Source organism: Pimephales promelas, chromosome 11 (assembly GCF_988280905.1).
Source record: "Pimephales promelas chromosome 11, fPimPro1.hap1.1, whole genome shotgun sequence".
In the NCBI taxonomy this organism is placed as follows: domain Eukaryota; kingdom Metazoa; phylum Chordata; class Actinopteri; order Cypriniformes; family Leuciscidae; genus Pimephales; species Pimephales promelas.
The window spans coordinates 8,165,755-8,184,656 of NC_142779.1; the positions used below are offsets into that span (position 1 = coordinate 8,165,755).

General features: G+C 38.3%; 4 protein-coding genes across 7 annotated transcripts; 1 reads left to right on the forward strand and 3 right to left on the reverse strand.

The window, feature by feature from the left end:
* Window positions 1–1,395: 1,395 nt before the first annotated feature.
* dcaf10 (DDB1 and CUL4 associated factor 10) lies at window positions 1,396–8,162 on the reverse strand. 2 transcript variants are annotated; one of them, XM_039672376.2, is made up of 7 exons: window positions 7,586–8,162; window positions 6,761–6,874; window positions 5,562–5,759; window positions 4,934–5,136; window positions 3,111–3,182; window positions 2,834–2,979; window positions 1,396–2,757 (listed from the first exon to the last, which is right to left on the reverse strand). In XM_039672376.2, exons 1-7 carry the CDS (start codon window positions 7,978–7,980, stop codon window positions 2,386–2,388), a joined length of 1,500 nt encoding a protein of 499 aa, XP_039528310.1. In that variant the 5' UTR covers window positions 7,981–8,162; the 3' UTR covers window positions 1,396–2,385. The 2 variants fall into 2 exon arrangements, with proteins under 2 accessions (XP_039528310.1, XP_039528309.1); XM_039672375.2 differs by having other exon boundaries at window positions 3,111–3,185; window positions 7,586–8,161.
* A 1,071-nt stretch (window positions 8,163–9,233) lies between these two features.
* Window positions 9,234–11,814, reverse strand: pomk (protein O-mannose kinase). Of its 3 annotated transcripts, none has more exons than XM_039672379.2 (3): window positions 11,631–11,814; window positions 11,035–11,154; window positions 9,234–10,568 (listed from the first exon to the last, which is right to left on the reverse strand). In XM_039672379.2, exons 2-3 carry the CDS (start codon window positions 11,122–11,124, stop codon window positions 9,801–9,803), a joined length of 858 nt encoding a protein of 285 aa, XP_039528313.2. In that variant the 5' UTR covers window positions 11,125–11,154; window positions 11,631–11,814; the 3' UTR covers window positions 9,234–9,800. The 3 variants fall into 3 exon arrangements, with proteins under 3 accessions (XP_039528313.2, XP_039528311.2, XP_039528312.2); XM_039672377.2 differs by having other exon boundaries at window positions 11,035–11,324; XM_039672378.2 differs by lacking the exon at window positions 11,631–11,814 and adding an exon at window positions 11,447–11,615 and having other exon boundaries at window positions 11,035–11,324.
* Window positions 11,815–13,167: 1,353 nt separating this feature from the next.
* grxcr1b (glutaredoxin and cysteine rich domain containing 1 b) lies at window positions 13,168–15,299 on the forward strand. The gene is made up of 2 exons (XM_039672727.2): window positions 13,168–13,837; window positions 14,830–15,299. The coding sequence occupies exons 1-2, from the start codon at window positions 13,412–13,414 to the stop codon at window positions 14,863–14,865; spliced, it is 462 nt and encodes a 153-aa protein (XP_039528661.2). The 5' UTR covers window positions 13,168–13,411; the 3' UTR covers window positions 14,866–15,299.
* An 822-nt stretch (window positions 15,300–16,121) lies between these two features.
* Window positions 16,122–18,898, reverse strand: LOC120479590 (protein YIPF7). The gene is made up of 5 exons (XM_089116862.1): window positions 18,250–18,898; window positions 18,007–18,140; window positions 17,778–17,923; window positions 17,471–17,652; window positions 16,122–16,312 (listed from the first exon to the last, which is right to left on the reverse strand). The coding sequence occupies exons 1-5, from the start codon at window positions 18,366–18,368 to the stop codon at window positions 16,150–16,152; spliced, it is 744 nt and encodes a 247-aa protein (XP_088972988.1). The 5' UTR covers window positions 18,369–18,898; the 3' UTR covers window positions 16,122–16,149.
* Window positions 18,899–18,902: the final 4 nt, after the last annotated feature.

Here is an 18,902-nt window from a genome sequence, read left to right on the forward strand (position 1 = left end):
GATGAAGTTACAGAGAAGAGGGGAGTTAAATGAACAAATGTCTCTGATACATGATGAGTAGGAAGTTTACAGTGAAGAGAAGCAATAGTCAATAACAGCCATAAATATACAGGAGACATGCTGATACTGCGGTTTGCGAGAATAGTCATTCGAGCCAGTGCAATCAACGTCCAAGCGTTACGCGTTCACATGCGCACGCACGCACACGGGGGCCCGCGGCAACAAGCCGCAAACAAGCCGCAAGTCAGGTGAAATAATTTCGTTGCTATGATTGATCCAGTAGACCTGTATACAGTCTGAGTGACAAAGTGACAGTAAAACAGTTTGGACACGAGAACTGAAGTTGAGGCAGGGTTAGCCACCGGAGCTAGCCTGCCATACGGCTGCAGGCTACTGCTGTACAGCCGCAGATTCACAAGCCAGCTGTCAAATTCTAGAGCCGATGCCAAGGGTAGTATCAAGCGAGTTCGACCAAATCGGCGAGATTACTCACGTCGACCTCGTCGCGCTGGAAATCCCGCCGTTGTCAGGACAGGACACATCCAAGGAATATGTCGGTAATGCAGTTGGTTTGTGCGTCAGTTTTCTAGTCGCCAACAACAGCAGCAGACGTCCTGGAGCTCGATCCACTCCTCGGCTCGGTGAAAGGTGAGCTCACACAGGGCTATGTCAGTCCCAACAAGGGTAAAAGCATGTAATCGGAAAGTTTGCGTCTAGATGCGGCTTAGTTTAAAAACAAAGAAGATATGGCTTAGTTTAAAAGTAATTATGATGATCATTTAAATGTTATAAGACTTTAAAAGATACAACAAAGACAGTATATTCGACACAAACAGGACGAGACGGACTGGACATATGCCTCGCATATTACGCCATCTTGGTTATGATTTCTAAAGGATCGTGTGACACTGAAGACTGGAGTAATGATGCTGAAAATTCAACTTTGCCGTCACAGGAATAAATTTGATTTGAAAATATATGCAGATATAAAACAATTATTTTAAATTGTAATAATATTTCACAATATTACTGTTTTATTGTATTTTTGATTAAATAAATTCAGGCTTGGTGAGCAGAAGAGACTCGTTCACATTAAAAAAAAAAAATGTACAGATCCCAAACTTTGAATAGTTGCATAAAACTGCCTGGTATATGAAACTAATGAATTCCATATATTTTCTATTTATCAGTTTTACAAAAATTCAGCAGACACAAGACTTTTTTCCACCAATGCAGCTCTTGACTCATTCCTGATCTGTTTAGGTGAGTCAGGCTCCATTAGTAGACATATTCACTACGTACTCCATCAGTCTAAGGAATGCTAATACAAGTTTTAGTGCTTCTTAAAAATTCTTTAGTTTACAGCATTTTTCTTCCCGAAAGCCAAACACAAGCTATGAAAAACTTTCTTTATTTAATAAATCTATAGCACTGCATCCTTAGTAATTTCAACATGAATAAAGTGAATCAAATGAGAATCAAGGATGAATAAAGTTATGGTAACTTTTACTGTTACTCAGCTTTTAAATTTAATTCAGAACAGTCACTCTATTTAAATAACTTGCTAAGGAGGAGGAGGAACCACTGATAATAGTCCCAGAAAAGCTGAACATTCAGATTGTGTCCTCTATGTGGATCATGTCCAGCCACATAAAACACTCATCCATCAGCTAAACCTGCGTCAAAACTGCTCTATCCCATTGTTTTTAATGACCAGAGTACAAAGCTCTCACTGATGTGCATCATGAGCATCAGAACATTTCATAACTGCTGATTGTCCATGTAGAATCCAGAAGCATATGAAATCAGAAGATTTAAAAAAATCAACCATCTACAGAAGTCATATTCATCCCAATAGTCACACGTACATGGTACATACTGCATTGACAATCTACAACTCAGATCTCGGTTAGTGTTAAGGACACGCAGTCCAAAAGTAAACACAAACAATTAGTAAAAGTGACTTTCAGAAGTGTTTTTTTTTTTTCTGAATATGAATATGGCAAGTTCTAAAATGTTTGGCAAAATGCAAAAATTGCCTTAAACTGTGTTACAGTTGCATAAAAATGATTGGCTTAAGCATTTACTGGATGAGCAAACAAAAAACATTCCACAATTCTCTAACGCTCACGTGACTCATTCATCCTCCATCATGGAGAAAAACTAATGCTCTTCGCTTTCATTCTCGCACAGACTGATAAGTTCAGAGCTCACACAGTGTAAAGAACAATTACATCTAAAAATGACAAAAACGTACAAGATCGTTCACATGCAGCGTGACCACACACACACTCCATTTAAGGTAGTTTCGTTCTTCCATTGTCTGCCCTAAACATCAAAAGCTTCTGCCATTTGCAGGATGTAGTTCAGCGATCAGTGTATGTGTTAAAAGTGTGGTTGATAAAGAGCTACGCGTCCACTAAGGCAGCCTGATGCAAACTGACAGTGAGTGGGTGAGAACTTTGAGGTGAGCACCACGTCGCTGTGAGAGTAGATGGAGCGGACCTCCCGCAGCAGAGCCGTCCTCACGGGCATGCAGTCCGTCAGCTCAGCGCAGTGCTCGTCGAACGCCAGCAAACGCACGCCGTAACCGTACGGCGAGCAAATGAGGCGGCCGTCCGGACTGAAGCACAGCTCTTTAATGTAGCCGCGGCCTACGTTAGCCTCCTCGATGTAGTGCGTGAGACGCAGAGAGCAGCGAGGAGACACTGGTGGTCGAGGTGGAGCTCCCTCTTGAAACTCGTACACACACGTCCACTGAGAAACAGAAATAAGTTAAAATTAATTCTGGCAGATTGTACGTTCCACACTTGGTTTAGGATCCATCACTAACCTCCTGGTCGTCCATGTTGCTGGAGCAGCGTAACAGTGTGGCCCAGCCCTTAGGATGCAGTTGCAACGAGGTGATGCAGTTCCCACGGTCCCGCTCACCTGGGATCTCTGGGGTTAAAACCTCAAGACTGTTTCTGGGTGACAAACCTGGGCAAAGACAATATGTGAACACCAGTAGTTGGTTAAAACGAAAGTGTACAATCATTAAAAAAAACAAAAAAAACAAGACCAAACTACTTATGCATGTACAAATTTCATAACTCATTCTAAAGCTTTACCCTCTCTGTGTGGATGGGTTTTGCTGTCAATGTTGTGACGAGAACCACCTGACCTGGAACCTGCTGATGAACCTTCTGAGAGAAAGAGGATAATAATATTAACAATAATAACTGCAGACATACTGCACCAGAATGCCCACCACACACCAGCTTATTGGTGGAGAGGAGCCAATTAGTATACTCTATTTTAAAGGACATCCTGGGATTTTTAATGACCACAGAGAGTCAGGACCTCGGTTTAATGTAGTATAGTGTCTCCATCACTATCCTGGGGTGAACGCCCCCTGCTGGCCTCACTTACACCTCTTCCAGCAGAAACCTGGTTTTCCCAGGAGGTCTCCCATCCAGGTACTGACCAGGCTCAACCCTGCTTAGCTTCAGTGGGATAGTCTTCTTGGGCTACAGGGTTATATGCTGGCACAAGATGCGCCAACCATTTCACCTATATAGTTCACCGTCATATCAGGCTGTTTTATAGGTTTTTTGCACCATTCAGATCTGTCTTTAAATTCCAGTTCAGTTGCTGTGGTAGCAAACAAACTAAGTTAAATTTTAGGAAGTAGAATTAAAATAAAATACATTAAAATTTAATCCAAAATTGTTTTATTAATATTAAATTGATACAACTGCGATTTTCAATAATAATTAATATTTATAACTAAAATTACTTAATATTTTATGAATGACCCATGCATGTTATCATTATACACACCCCTGTTCAAAAATTTGGGATCAGATTTAAAAAAATGAAATAACTAATATTACTTAATATTTTATGAATAACCCATGCATGTTATCATTATACACACCCCCGTTCAAAAATTTGGGATCAGATTTAAAAAAAGAAAGAAATGAATACTTTTATTCAGCATGAGCAAGGATGCAATAAATTGATCAGAAGTGACAGACATGAATAATATTTCTATTTCAAGTAAATGCTGTTCTTTTTAGATTTCTATTCATAAAAAAAAAAAACCTTTTAACAAAAATATTAATCAGCACAACTTTCAACATTGATAATAATAAGAAATGTTTCTTGAGCAACAAATCAGCATATTAGAATGATTTCTGAGGGATAGGGTTTATGCTGAAAATTTAGCTTCGATCACAGGAAGATTTTTTAATATATTAAATAAAATATAATACATTTTTTAATATATTAAAATAGAAAACAGTTCTTTCAAACTGTAATACCTCTATTTTTACTCTTTTTTTATCTAATAAATGCAGCTTTGGTGACCATAAGAGACTTCTTTCAAAAAAAAACAAAAAAAAACATTTTTTTTTAAATCTTATCAACCTCAAACTTTTGAACAGAAGTGTATGTTATTGTTATGTTACCAATAATTCATATTTGACAATTACACACATTTCATAATATTTAATAAATTCAATTTAGTTTTATGGACCAGTGGAAAAGCATTTCCAAAATGATCCTTAAGATGATTATCTTCAGTTTATTTTAATGGAGCTTAACAAAACATAATTCTATAACATGGAAACCTTAAATAAAACAGCTAAGAGACTCTTAATATTAATGGTGTTGGATTAATAAAATCCCTTGTTTAAATGACTTTGGGCTGAATATCTCTGAATCACAGTACAGTAAATTTCAATTAAAATTCGGTTTAAATTCCAACTCATGAACTGAAATGAAGACCATTCCAACAATTCTGAATTTTACCCAATCCTGCCTGTAGCAATTATGAACCTTTGAATACTAATCCATATCCATGTCGCCTCCATATCTCCTGATTTCAGATCTCTGCAATCTTCATTTCCAACTCATATGTACCTTATTTGTATATGCTTTATGTATGTACCTGTGCTGAGCGGGGCCCTACGGGCCCGTAGGATGCGGTAGCTCCCGACCTCAAGGCTCTGGGTGAGGTCAAGGTCATGTAAGATGAGCAGGTAACCAGAGGATGTGGAGATCAACATCTTACTGCAGTCTGGAGTCAGACGCATCCGCATTAGATAGCGTGTGTGGAAAAACTTCTTGTGTGGACAGCCATCTTCTGTGAACCTAAATGCACAGAAAGTACAATGACGCACATACTTATATACATGAAATCCTAATTAAGCAAAATCTTGTTCACACTTTCAATTCACACTAGATCAGTTCTCTTGGTCCACACCAAAAAAGAAAAGATACATTTAGTCCTGGTTCACTTAGCGTTCACACTGCTCTGAATCTAAAGACACAAAACAAACTGCATAAGGATAAATGTGGCTAAATATGCTACTTATTTAATGTGCGTTCATATCATGGTATTTTTATCAGCTGAAAACGAAACGTGCAAAGGATTGAAAACAGTCAAATGAAAATCTGCAGCAGAAGACAATAGTTTTGACGCCTGGAGCAATCGCACCAGAGTCTGTTTTATTGGACCAAACCTGCCAAGTGTGAACACACAGGAAACAGCTCTAACCACATATCACTACACGCACCTGTTGGTATCCCAGGTGATGACATTTCCGTCGAACCCTGACGTCACAAGCAGGCGGGTGTGTGTGTCATACTCAATGTTCTTGACCCAGCTGGCGTGGCCATGCAACGTGCACACCTTTGAGTTGAGTTTCCGCAAATCCCACAATGCAATGGTGGTGTCATCTGAGCAGGTCGCAAACAGCCGGTTGTCAAGAAACCTGAATAGTACACAAATTTTGCACAAAGAAAACATGGCGGTCATCCACCTGAACTTTATGCTGGTGCTAGACAGTTTAGTGTGTCTGTGTAAAAATATTAGGGGTGGAGCCGAACCCGAATACGGTATTCAGAAAGGCACAAATTACATGTTTTTTACGAATACTTAATCGAACAAATACTTCAAAAATATTTGTATTCGGGAACAAGAAAAACGTAATCAAAAAGTTGCGTTTCCTCATGAGACCGCAGTGAGTGAGTGATCTTCAGGAAGAAATGACTGACACAGGCTGCTCCACACAGCAACAGAGAGGGCTTGGGTGAGCGAAATAACACTTAACTGCATTACTATTTTTGTTGAATAGATTATTGTACCTTAAATGGTTTCCAGAGGCAGTTTATAACTTGCGGAGTTTGATCGGGAGGTTATTCCATGTTCGCACGTCAGAGGCGCCCGCACCATTGGATATGCACTTGCCGCAGCACAGCCTAGGAGTAAGCCAGATGCTCAATGTACTAGCTGTGCAGCTGCAAACATGTTTTACATAAAAGCTTCAGTATATCGAGGAAAAGGAAGCTTTTATTAAAACGTATTTGCAGCTGCACAGCTAGCACATTAAGCGTCTGGCTCACTTATAGGCTGTGCTGCGGAAACTGCACATCCAATGGCGCCGGTGCCTCTGACGTGTCACCAATGAGCTAGCCCTACATCATTACGCGATAAGGGGGGCGTGGCCTTACTCGAATACAAATACTTCACCCCCTCAACAAATACAAATACCGACTGCTTTGCACACTAATATATATATATATATATATATATACACACACACACACACACACACACACACGTATGCATGTATGTGTGTGTGAGTCTAGGAGATGGAAAAACAATATTTTGCATTATGCAAATGGTTTTGAATTAGATCTTACATTAAAAAATGCTGTTATTAAAAAGGGCTTCCACACACTGCAATTGATAATATGATGTGTTCACATGTACCTGATGTTATTTACACAGTCCTCATGAGCCTCCACTAGCGTTTTAATATGTCTGGAAGAAACAGGGTCAAACAAAAGCACTTCTGTCTGCTCACAAGCAACCGTCAAAACGGACCTAGAAAAAAAAAAAAACAAGGGTGTTTGTCAATTAGGGGACCTTTTCTGTACCACACGTATCTTATAATAAACAGGTTTCTCATAATTATAACATGCTTATAATGACAGGTTTATCAACTTTTCCCTTACAACCTTTTCTAGCCAGACATAAGTCCCCATGAAAATAAATACAGAAGTCTAAAATTCTGAATACTTATTTGAGCTCTACGCAACTTGCACTGACATATTTTAAAATATATCAGGACCATTGTTTTGTCTCAAGGTTCACACCAGTAATGTAAATTTTTTAAGTATGTTTATAAAAGCTACTAAATGTCCTAATTGAACTAAGGCCTAATCCTGGCTTAATCTAAGCCCTGTCTGTGAAACCAGTCTTTATATTAGTTGTCATAACGAAATCAATCAGCATTTAAACATTTAGTCCAAAAACTAAATTTATTTTTATGTATATACATTAAAAATGACTTGACTGTTCTATTCGTTAATGGTATCAAGTAACTGGAAAAAGTAAAACGTTTACCTCACAATACCAAAAAAAAAAAAAAAAAAAGCTCAAGGCCAATGTATTCCAAAACATATAATAAAATACGGTTGATTTAACAAAGACTTATTTTTAATGTTTAGTAAAAAAGTGCATATGATTGAAGAGACACTCGTAATTGGATTGAGTAGTTACGGGACTCATGACAAGGGAAACACAGACTCTTACCCGTCCGGGGAATACTCCAAGTTGAAGACAGCCCCGTGAGTTTGAGTACTAAGGTTCACCGAATCCGTAGCAGGGCTCATGGACTTATAAAGCCGTGTCATTGTACGGAAATGATCCCGCGCGGGATCTACGAACGGCCCCCTACGTATTGTCCTGTTGCAAATCCACGAGAACAGGGAGTCACTCGAACCCCTGCATCCCGAACCCGTCCCGCCGTCTGCGGCCAACTCGAGCCTCGAGCTGCCCTGCTTTTCGGTACTCTCGCGGCCCGCTTGGGGTGATGATGGTCTCGTGGAGCCCCTGTCTTCATCGCTGTTCTCCTCATCCTCCTCGCGCAGCACATCAGCGCGCGGCTCTTCGGGTTCCTCATTGTCGCTCGGCTGCTCCGAGCTCATTGTTGCACGAATGATTCAGGCGGCTCCGTTTTGAGACTCTTGCAGACTCACCCTCCTGCAGTTGGGGGACAGGCACTGGATATGCGAGCCAGGTTGTCTTGAAATGTGGGCAGAGACTGCTTAAACATCCATTAATACAACCCCTAGAATCATGCGCGGATGTGTGCGGATACAACAGACTACGTATTTCCGGTTCCTTCTCTGAATAAATTAAATCCACGTTAAATGATTTCTATTTTAATCCGTTTTTTTAGGCGAAAAATAGTGCACACCGCACGTATTCCGATATAGAAATGAGAAGGCTTTAAACTTTGGGATTGTGTTTACTTTAAATGTCCATATAACTGCTAAACACATATATTTTTAACTTTTATATCAGAAGTGCTTTTGGTGACTATTCATTTACAATATTCACTGACTGAAAATTCACACAAAGACTTGCATGTAATTTTCTATTAGGATAATAAGACAAGGCAACGTGCCATCAAGCAGCGCTACAAAATCCCTTTCCACAAAATCTAGTCATTATGGTTGATTAATTTTTTACAGTCTACGTTCATTCACATGACAGACAGCAACTAAGCAAGTTAAAGGGATACTCCACTTTTTTTGGAAAAAGGCTCATTTTACAACTCCCCCAGATTTAAACAGTCGAGTTTTACCGTTTTCGAATCCATTCAGCCGATTTTTTTTATATTTAGAAGAATATCAGTAAACCACACAGTTTCTGGTCTCATTGACTTCCATAGTAGGAAAATATTTACTATGGAAGTCAATATACTATGGTGGTCAATGAGACCAGAAACAGTCTGGTTACTGATATTCTTCTAAATATCAGAAAATCGGCTGAATGCATTTGAAAACGGTGGAACTCACCTCCGGGGTAATTGTAAAATGAGCCTATTTCCAAAAAAGTGGAGTATCCCTTTAAGAAACGAAGCTCGATCAACTCGAAACACGTTGACCAGCAGCACCTGCTGGTCAAAATGGCGTAAATGCAACGACAGCTCAGCACAAACATGTATTTACACGTTTTACAAATGTCTTCATGAAAGTACAATGTTTTAAATTTAACCAACAAATAATAACATTTCGAAACGTTTTAAAACAGCATGACGCAATCGCGTGACTTGGAAGAGTTTAATACAAGGTCCGAACCACTGATTCGAAACAAAAGATTCATAAATGCTTCAAAGATCAATTAAGCAGAGCTTCGAAAGCATCTGACAATTACTGACAACAGAATCACAGTGTGTTCTTGAGAAAATTATTTATTAAATGCTTCCAAATTCTGAGAACAAAAAATATCCACAAAGCAGATATTGTGAATCAAATGATAATCATTGATAAAATACTAATAAGATCACTTCAATCACTGCATCCGTAAGGTAAGTTCTAGTCACTTAACTGAAGGAACTTTTATGAGGTATAGTTACACAAAACATATTAGTCAGCATAAGAAGGAGCTGAATTAAAATATGAAACCCTGAGATGTTGCATCTCATCCTCTGCTGGATATTGTCGTCAGACATTTGTTGCATATTTTTTCAGTGCCAGATAATACTAATATGACAAAACCCATTGTACTACATTGGTATCTTTAAAGGGAAAATGTATTTACCCAAATAAATTATGACTCTCTTTCTTCTGTGGAACACAAAATATAATATTTAGAAGAATGTTGGTAACAAAACCGTTTTGGTGACTATTGACTTCCACTATATGGATCATTTCACAAAATATCTTCATTGACGTTCCACAGCAGAAACAAAGACATTCAGGTCTTTTTTGGGTTAACACTCCCTTTAATGACCATAACTCTACAACATATCTCTAACTCTCTGCGATTGACTCTCTAACATGCTGTCGTAGACTGAGCGATACACGCTGAGGACCTCGAGTGCCGTGGGCCGCATGTGAGGCTCCTTCCTCTTGCATTCTGTGTAGATCTGAAACAAGTGGAAATGAATGACATCACTTCCCAGGACATTCCCCAAAAGGAAACGTGTCACTTCAGGAATCTTCCAGATGTCCGTCTTTTCATCGTAACCATGCATGGCTTCATCTGAGAATTGAACATCCTCACCATAAGGCCACAATTGCTCAGGGGCAACAAAGTCCCCGTTGAGCTCATGGTGACCACACTTCACCCCTTGGCTTCCCCTCTCTACCTCAGGCAACGCATCCAGGTCGTTGGCCAAAAGACGCATATCTGATGCGAGAAGAAACTGGCTGAGAGTTTTGTGCAGGTCGTTGGAGTCACACATGACTCGGACACCCACCGGACTGCTGTGCAGGTATGCCAGGAAGGCAACATAGTCTATTGCCAGCTGTAGTCGAGTATGCCAAGAGTTTCGCCAGTGATATCGGTCTTGCGAAAGGGTGGCATCGAGCATTAGCGCTGATCCAAGAGGGTGGTACTCCGTGACAAACACACCATCCTCCTCACACGCCCCTACAAGCGTCACGACGTGGGTGCTCTGCAAGGCACGTAGCATTGACAGTCCGTGAAGGAAATCATCTGTATACTGCTCGGATGACAAGACAGAGAGCGCCACCTTCTGGCCTCGCCACTCCGACAGATAAACCTAGAAAACACAATCATGCATTAGTGTAAGTCTCTAAGGATGTATTAAGAAAAGCAACTCAAACAACAAATGGTTATAGAAAATCGACAACTAGCAGTTTACACTGTGCGCAGTAAAATCTGCAGTCACGTTACTTTATAGCAGTGAACAACACATTTCTATAGAGACCATGTTAGACCAAGGAGCAAGTTAGCATTTAAAACTTCCAAATGCATCTTTCTGAAGTCAATGTGTTTTTTGAATGGGCTTTTGGTTAAAGTTAGAGAAGGAAATTATTGATCTATTATTACTTGCTATGAGTGAATGTGTGCTCCTCATACCAGTGAACTTTTACTTTCAACCCTATTTTGCACATGTTATTGCCGTCAAATTGCACATTTTAAATGAATATTTTAACTAAATTTATATATATATTTTTAAATTAATAAAAAAGTAATCAACAGATAAGTTAGTAGCAAGTTCTCACCTTCTTTACAGCCCCTTGTCCGATGAGCTTCACACGGCGGACCTCGGAGCGAATTTCCGGGCACCGTAGCCAAGGAGTGCAGACGGTCATTGTGCCCACTTTAAAGTGGCGAAGCGGGCACTGCGTGTGTGTTGAGAGAGGGTTAGTGTCCTGATAAAGGGCATCTAGGTAGAAATACAGCAGCAGATTTGCACAAAGGAGAGCTGCCAGGCAAAGCAAAACTGCGGGCAGTCCACACCTCGCCCCAGTGAGGCCATTGACAGCAGTGCCAACCATAACGACATCTTAACCTATTGATTAAAACAAATGAAGAGATTTCAGACAAATAATTAGTGGAAAATGAGAACATATACAACAGGTTTGGGTTATTTAAAGGTAAGTTAACACCATAACAGATGACACGCATAAAGACTTTTAAAATGAAGAGATTTTGGGAGTGCTGTAGTATCTTATGGGCGCTTCATCTGTTATAATGCATTGAGTCTATATTCAGGATGCTACTCGCTGCATTGACTAATAATTTGAGATCTGAAACCAGAAACATTTTCCACAGGTTTTTTTGTCTAATACGATTTGAATGAATGCCTTTAACACACCAGTTTGCATTAATATGCGTACTGCTGGATCACCAGACGCAGACACAGTGTCCTCCTGTCATTGCGATTGCGATGCAAATGCAATTCCTTTCGTTTGTGTAAGGGTTGAATAATTGTTGGTTCAGTTTCCACGCTGTCTGATTTCTCAATGTTGTTTTTCTGGATTTTCTTACTCTATGGAATAATTAAAAGAGCAGCGCACTGGACCCCAGAGTCACATCGCCATCTAGCGCCATCATGGTGTAATCATAATCATACACAGTTTTTTACAGCCTATGGTTCTGACGCTGTTGCCTTTTTTCGCCTCTCTTCGCCATTGGCTTTTGGCTTGCTTAGTTGGGGACATTTCATTTTATAGGCCAATTAACAATATTAATACAACATTATTTTTCTGTCATCGCTGTAAAGCTGCTTTGAAACAATCTGTATTGTAAAAAGCGCTATATAAATAAAGGTGACTTGACTTGACTTATAACAACCTTGCAGTCACAATATCGCATTAGCTATAAGGTCAAAAAAGGGTAGCCCCCCAAAAGTAAAAGAGTCATTTTGACAAATAAAGCTTCAAAAAAGGTTTGATGTAGCTTTAGCAAAACTGATGTAACGCATATTTTTGAGTCATGAATAATGTGTTTCAACAAGTTGCAGTTGGTAACATTTCAACCTATTTAAATTCATTGACTGTTTTTTTTTATGTCAGGTATACAAATAGACATGGCTAACAGCTATTGAAATTAGCAATTTTTAACAGTATTTGAGAGAGATCTACCAAACTTGTCACACTGCCACACTTCTGGATGATGCATTGTTGTGTTTACCTTGTCAATTCATTATAAAAGATATGATAAAAAAAAAATGCTGCTGTACAACCCTGACATTTGAGAATTTACAAATTACTTGACAAATGTTTTTCAATTATCTTAAGAGCCTTGAAACTATTGATATTTATCAAATTTGTTTGTCAAAGATTTCAATTCAATTCAGTTACATTATACACGTGTATGACGTATCGCAAATGTAGGCTATGTAAGGCTAAGGCAAATGTATGTGTGTGTGTGTCCCAAAAATTAGTCTATTAATGTGTTCACATTATAGATTTATTGTAAGGAAATACAGTAATATAGCTACTTTTATTAAAAACATTTCACATTATGAAATTTGTTTCTAACATTTAGGACACTTTCTGATTGACAAAAGTTGATGTTAGTTCTGAGAAATATGTTATGCTCTATGTTTGCCACATGGTTTGATATTTTGTTTAATGCAACAAAACGAAAATAGCCTATTTTAAGTTCTTTTTAGAGCCACTTCAAATAGGCTACATGTTTTTTTTTAATGTTTTTTTTTAAACAGGATATTTATATAGCCTACCCTATTTATATTTCAATATGGAAAGTATTATAGTTTAAGATTGAATGCTTACTGAAGTAGCTATATGAATTTAAGAAACCTCTAGCCCAATTTCCCAAAAAAATGGGGGGGGAAAACCCATTCACACTTCAGGTTCTTTTGTCATTAGTTATACAAACAAACTATGTTCTTTGACCCACACCAGAGATATATTTTATTCATTAGAGAACGCAAGTCGGCTTCCACAGTTTCCATGGATAACGTTTATTAAATATTAAAGAATGTGGTGTCAAATTAACACCCTCGTGCCACGAACCCTTTTATCTGAAGATCAAGGTAGACCTTTAATGTCATGGCAATGCACTTCACCAGGAGCACACTCTAATTTCAGGCAAACAAAATTTGTATAATGTAGATTTTTTTAAGGCAGAATGGAGCGACGCACATGCAGGGCTGAGGAGGACCGAGCCGAGAGGAGAGTGAGGTTCCGCGTGGCGTCCGCGCACAGTGGTCGCGTGCTGCGGGAGGTGTTCCGAGAGCACGCGCTCGAAGACTCCGCGGACGCGGACACGGACACCACTGTGAGCTCAGAGCCTGAGCCTGAGCCAGAGCGCGCGACCTCTCCCGTCATCACGGAGGCAAACAGCCATCTGAGCGGCCTGGTGGGACCCGGACCTGAACCGGACGACAGCGGCAGCGAACCCGACGAGCTGCTCATGTACGCTAGTGCAACCAAGAAGAAGCTTTTCACCGGAAAGCGCGTAAACATCTTCAGCAAGAACGGAACTATTCGGGGCGTGAAAGACAAAGTGAGCGCGGGACAGGTGTTGTTTAACAACCTGTCCAAAATGTACGGGGTAAGTTTTATTTAGAGCAGAATTACTTAATACATTTATTGACGTTTAAACAAATGTAAACGCAAGGGTGAGCTGGAAAAAGGAACCCTATCACCCTTATTAAGACATTTAGAATTAATGACTGACTAATTGCAGTAAGAAATACGCTGTTTACAGAATAACATTTCAAGAACGTCCAGGTTATATTTCATCCTAAAATCACAAGAACATCTTTTAAATAAATAAATCACAACGTTCTTTTAAAAACAATGAAGTAGGCTAGGATTAATAGGACTCACTCGTCTAAGGTGTGTTATTACAATTAAACACTAAACGCACATAATATGCATTTATGCATTACATAATTATATATAATTTTACCTTTTGGTTTCGGGTTGATTTCATGAAATGTACTGAAATTTCTTATTGCCATTTGGAGGAAAATGAATTCCTGCTTAATTATTCCCCATTAGCAGTTGATTGTTTATTAGGCCTATTATAAGAATTATTATATTTCATTACCAGTGTTTCCAACAAGTGTTGCAATCAGTTAAAAGTTTAGACATGTCTCATTATTTCGTATTATATTTAAACATTTTGACTTAGTAGCATATTTACAAAGTATGAGATATCTGCACCCTGTGCTTTTAAACTTCAGTTCACTTGTAAAAAAAAAAGTTAAATTTACAAAAGAGGTTCTTTCGTGTTCCAATTTTTTGTACAAAAACATAATTGAGAACTTAAAGAAATTAACACTTTTTAAGATTTTTAACATAAATAAATTCAGTTAGGTATGTTTTGGCAGTGTTTTTAATATAGGCCTACTGTTATTGTAATTGACCCACAGGTCTACATTATTTACTCTTAAAAAATAAAGTTAATTTGTATTATTTGTCCAAATTATAGATTTATTTATAATTAAGACTCTTACTAAGTTAGTTGTCATTTGTTATATTATTGAGGACTGTAACATCATTGATCTATAATATCTAATAAATATGTGTCTCTCAAAGGACTCGCTTATTTTGAACCGGCCTAAAAGACCATGAGATTGCTCAAGAGCAGAGGATGCTGGGTCACAAAATAGGGCGTCACCCTGGGTGGATGTGCAGCAGGCTTAAGCAAGTGAAAGTGATGAACAGCGGCCAACGTTTTTGCTTCTATGTGATTTTCAATATTTGTGTATATTGTAGTTCTGTAAATATATTTTATATCAACTTTTTGCAAAAGCATTTTTGAATAAAGGAACCAAAGGGATATGTAAAGTCAACTGGTTGCTTGGAATGTTCATGTTGCATATGTTTGGGGTGCGTTTTCTTTATTTTTTACCTTTCGTTGTTTGTGATTGAAATTATTGTGATTTTTTTTTTTTGACAATAAGATGTTTTTATACATATCTCTGTTATGTTTTAATGCAATAAAAACAAAAAAGTCACATCAAACTTTTTATTTTTGTTAATACTTGAATGTTAATTTTTGAATAATTATGCATAAGCAATTAACTTAATAACTTGAACTTTATAAATTAATTCAAACAAAAAAGGTGCTTCCTCCAAATACATAATCAATAATGAACAAGAATAAACATTAAATACACTGCCCGATCCAGAAAAAAAGTCACTGTTTGGATTTAAATAGGTAAATGCTTAAGAGTCTATGAATTGATCATTATTGCAGTGATTATGTTTCTAGCATGTTATAAGTTTGGCAACAGTTCTTTTAATCCTAATTGATGGAGTGTGTAACTACCATGTAGAAAGACACATGATGGCCATATTCCAGGATGACAAGGGCAAGATTCATCAGGCACAACATTTGAAAGTATGGAGCACGAAGAATCATTTTCACAGATAGTCTTTAGTATGTGCTGGAGAAGAATTTACAGAGTGCTGGACTCCGTCATTGTCAATACAAGATCGTGACCAAAGATTGATGCACCTCTTGATGGAAAAAAAACATCAATATTTATATCCACCAAAAGGTGGACCGTGGATACATTTTTGGTCAAGATCTTGTAAGAATAAGACAATGAAAAATGGTTTACCTTAGCCATTGCATTATTCAGCTTGATCCCATGAGTGATAGAAATTCTCTGGGATCAAGCTTAGCATTAAATTATTGTGGCTGAGTTTATAGTATCTGATCATGTGTGCATTCCAATATCAAAAATGATTCTGCTAACCTAGTACATGACGTTCTATAATAGTATTGTTTTAATTCATCTGATAATCCTGATTTATAGTAAATGAAAATGTGTTGCCACTTTGATAGCAATACGTATTATGTGCACTGGATTTTCATCTCTTATAGTTCAAATTTTAACTGAGTTCTCATCAGAAGACAGTAAGGAGAGCAAAGACCCCGTACAGAAGAGCACAGGGATATGCCACCAGCAGCTGCTGCCCACTCATGTTTAAAGTGGAACTGAAGATCTTAGAGGCTGATAGACTGCACCAGCCAACCACAAACAAGGCCAACAGCGTTCCCAAGAGCCCTCTGCATTAAAATAAAAGCCTTTTGTTATTAAAAATGCAATGTACCTGAAATGATACCCTCTTAAAAATAAAGGTTTCAAATGGGGGGTTTTTGTATTGAATGCCATAGAACTGTTTTGGGTTTCCCAAAGATCTTTTCAGTTAAAGGAGTAGTACACTCAGTCAGAGTAGTTCACTCTGATAATTTACTCATCCAAGATGTCCATGTCTTTCTTTCTTCAGTCGAAAAGAAATTAAGGTTTTAGATGAAAACATTCCAGGATTTTCTCCATATAATGGAATTCATTGGGAACCAAATGGTTCAAGGTCCAAATGAGAGTTTCAGAGCTGCTTTAAAGGGCTTTAAACAACACCAGACGATGATGATGAATAAGGGTCTTATTTCAAAAATAAATAAAAAAGTTTTATACGCACAAATGCTTGCCTTGCTCTGTTCTGTGACGAGCGTTCGTCACTCTCCTGTTCGAACTCGTTCATCAAAATGAACAAATCTTTTTTCGAGTCATGACTCGAAGGGTCCTAGATAAGACCTTTATTCATCGTCTGGTGTCGTTTAAAGCCCTTTGAAGCTGCAGTGAAACTCTCATTTGGACCTTGAACCATTTGGTTCCCAATGAAGTACATTATATGGAGAAAATCCTGGAATGTTTTCATCAAAAACCTTAATTTCTTTTCGACTGAAGAAAGAAAGACGTTGACATCTTGGATGACATGGGGGTGAGTAAATTATCAGCAAAAGAGAACTACTCCTTTAATGTATTTGGTCTTGACAGACTTGATCTGGTACAGCTATTAGATACATATGTAAACTTTAAATGCTGAGCAAGCAATCTCATTGGTTGCAGAATCAGCATTGGCCAATCAGCTTGTGCCATGGTGAGATAGCTTGCAGATTGTAAAGGAATAATCAGCAGTTTCATGACTGAACTAGATATCTTAATAATATAATTATTCCTTTTTGGGCAATGGAAATGTTCCATGGACGTTAAAGACTCTTCATATGTTCACCAATAAAGAACCTTTATTTTTAAAAGTGAATGGCAAATGTAAATAGACTTGTACAAATTTAGTGGCCTAAAACTGCTTTTTATTAGTTGTGGCTTTAAAACAATCAAAGAAGTGGAATGGAAAATGCTTCTATAGAGTTATGGATACTCACTGAAGTGAATAAACAACAGCAAATGCAGAGAGCGAAACCATTGGCAGGAGACAGTATCCCAGTACACTCGCCACACATCCACAGGATATGCTGTAAATGCTCATCAGGTTCAACAGTGTATACATCCCAACACATCCCAGAGCACTGATGCCATACACATAACCAAAGTGTGCTTTCCCTGCCTACGGAGAGAGTCCACACAAATACACAGGTCCGTGCTCTGGACATTACATATGTTTTCATTCACTCAGTGCAATATAAATCACAGTGTGCCTCTAGTTATGGATTTGTAAAAGGTTCAAGGTACCATCAATAGTGTGGCTCCCAGGGCAACGCAGAAGAGAATAGGCCCAGTGAGGTCTGTCTCATTCATAATACTGCCATCCGCAGGCTTCAGTGGATTTAACACTGTCAGAGTCTTCTGCCAGATATGGTCAAAGTTAATGCCCAACTCTGAGAAAAATACACATATATTTCCATTTTGAAAAATATTTATTTTATTGTAAAGATATTTTATTATAAACTATTTTCCCTACCTTCTAAGAGTGGTGGTTCTTCCTCATATGAGTCTATGCAGTCTGTTTGCTCGGGTGGCGCCACAGGCTGATACACTTGTCCAGTATAAGATGCTGTAGTGGTATATTCATCTGCTAAGTGTGCGGAATTATCACTGATAATCAGATGGTAAACAATGAATCATAACTGCACAACTAACAATTAGCTCATATAATCAATGATATATCAAAACACATGCATGCCGTTAGCGACGTTACACTTACACATCATGGTATTCTGGATTAACATAGGCTGGGTCATAGCCATATACCTCCTCCTGCAGACTGTCCATATAATATCCAGACTGATAGAAGTCTTGTTCAAAGTTTTGAAAGTCTCCCATTCTGTTTTAAACAAAGAAACATATGTAAACAAGGTCAGTTGTGATATGAAAAGTTTGAATTTATGTTTCTTACCTTTATATCTCCTCTGAATTCTTGGTTTGTTTGCACTGAGGCTTTGCGTGGTCACGGAGCAGCTGTTTTGCTGTATGTGTGTATATGATGCTATTAATAGTTTTCTATATTTACTTGAGAAGCACTGTCACTGTGTAGGGAGGTCATGTTGTAACGCCATCCTGATGATCTGGATATCCGAGCAGTCAACTGTACTGGCTGACAACATGCTGACCATTCATTGATCAGTAAATTGTATCTGTTCATGAAAATGATTCTTATTAAATGGTTAAAGAAATATAGAGGTAGGACAAAAAAAAAACTATCAATTCCTGATCCATTCAAAATCCATTCCTGCCCAAACTTTATCTTGTTCGAGAAGCCGTTTCACTTGTTTATAAATCACAGTAGAGAAGAAAAGAATATTGCAACTTCAGTTGAATGCTGGCTTTAATATGAGTCACTTGCATGAAGTGGTACAG

Coding starts and splice junctions, on each gene's coding strand:
- dcaf10 (XM_039672375.2), bottom strand. CDS start 7,980: ATGAGCTCGGAGCAGCCGAGCGACAATGAGGAACCCGAAGAGCCGCGC. Junction 6,875..7,585: donor TTGGAGTATTCCCCGGACGG/GTAAGAGTCTGT, acceptor TTTTTTTTCTAG/GTCCGTTTTGACGGTTGCTT. Junction 2,758..2,833: donor GCAACATGGACGACCAGGAG/GTTAGTGATGGA, acceptor TCTGTTTCTCAG/TGGACGTGTGTGTACGAGTT.
- pomk (XM_039672377.2), bottom strand. CDS start 11,310: ATGGTTGGCACTGCTGTCAATGGCCTCACTGGGGCGAGGTGTGGACTG. Junction 10,569..11,034: donor GACAAGGGGCTGTAAAGAAG/GTGAGAACTTGC, acceptor TGTGTTTTCTAG/GTTTATCTGTCGGAGTGGCG.
- grxcr1b (XM_039672727.2), top strand. CDS start 13,412: ATGGAGCGACGCACATGCAGGGCTGAGGAGGACCGAGCCGAGAGGAGA. Junction 13,838..14,829: donor ACCTGTCCAAAATGTACGGG/GTAAGTTTTATT, acceptor TGTCTCTCAAAG/GACTCGCTTATTTTGAACCG.
- LOC120479590 (XM_089116862.1), bottom strand. CDS start 18,368: ATGGGAGACTTTCAAAACTTTGAACAAGACTTCTATCAGTCTGGATAT. Junction 18,141..18,249: donor AATCCAGAATACCATGATGT/GTAAGTGTAACG, acceptor TCTGATTATCAG/TGATAATTCCGCACACTTAG. Junction 17,653..17,777: donor TGGGAGCCACACTATTGATG/GTACCTTGAACC, acceptor CTCTCTCCGTAG/GCAGGGAAAGCACACTTTGG.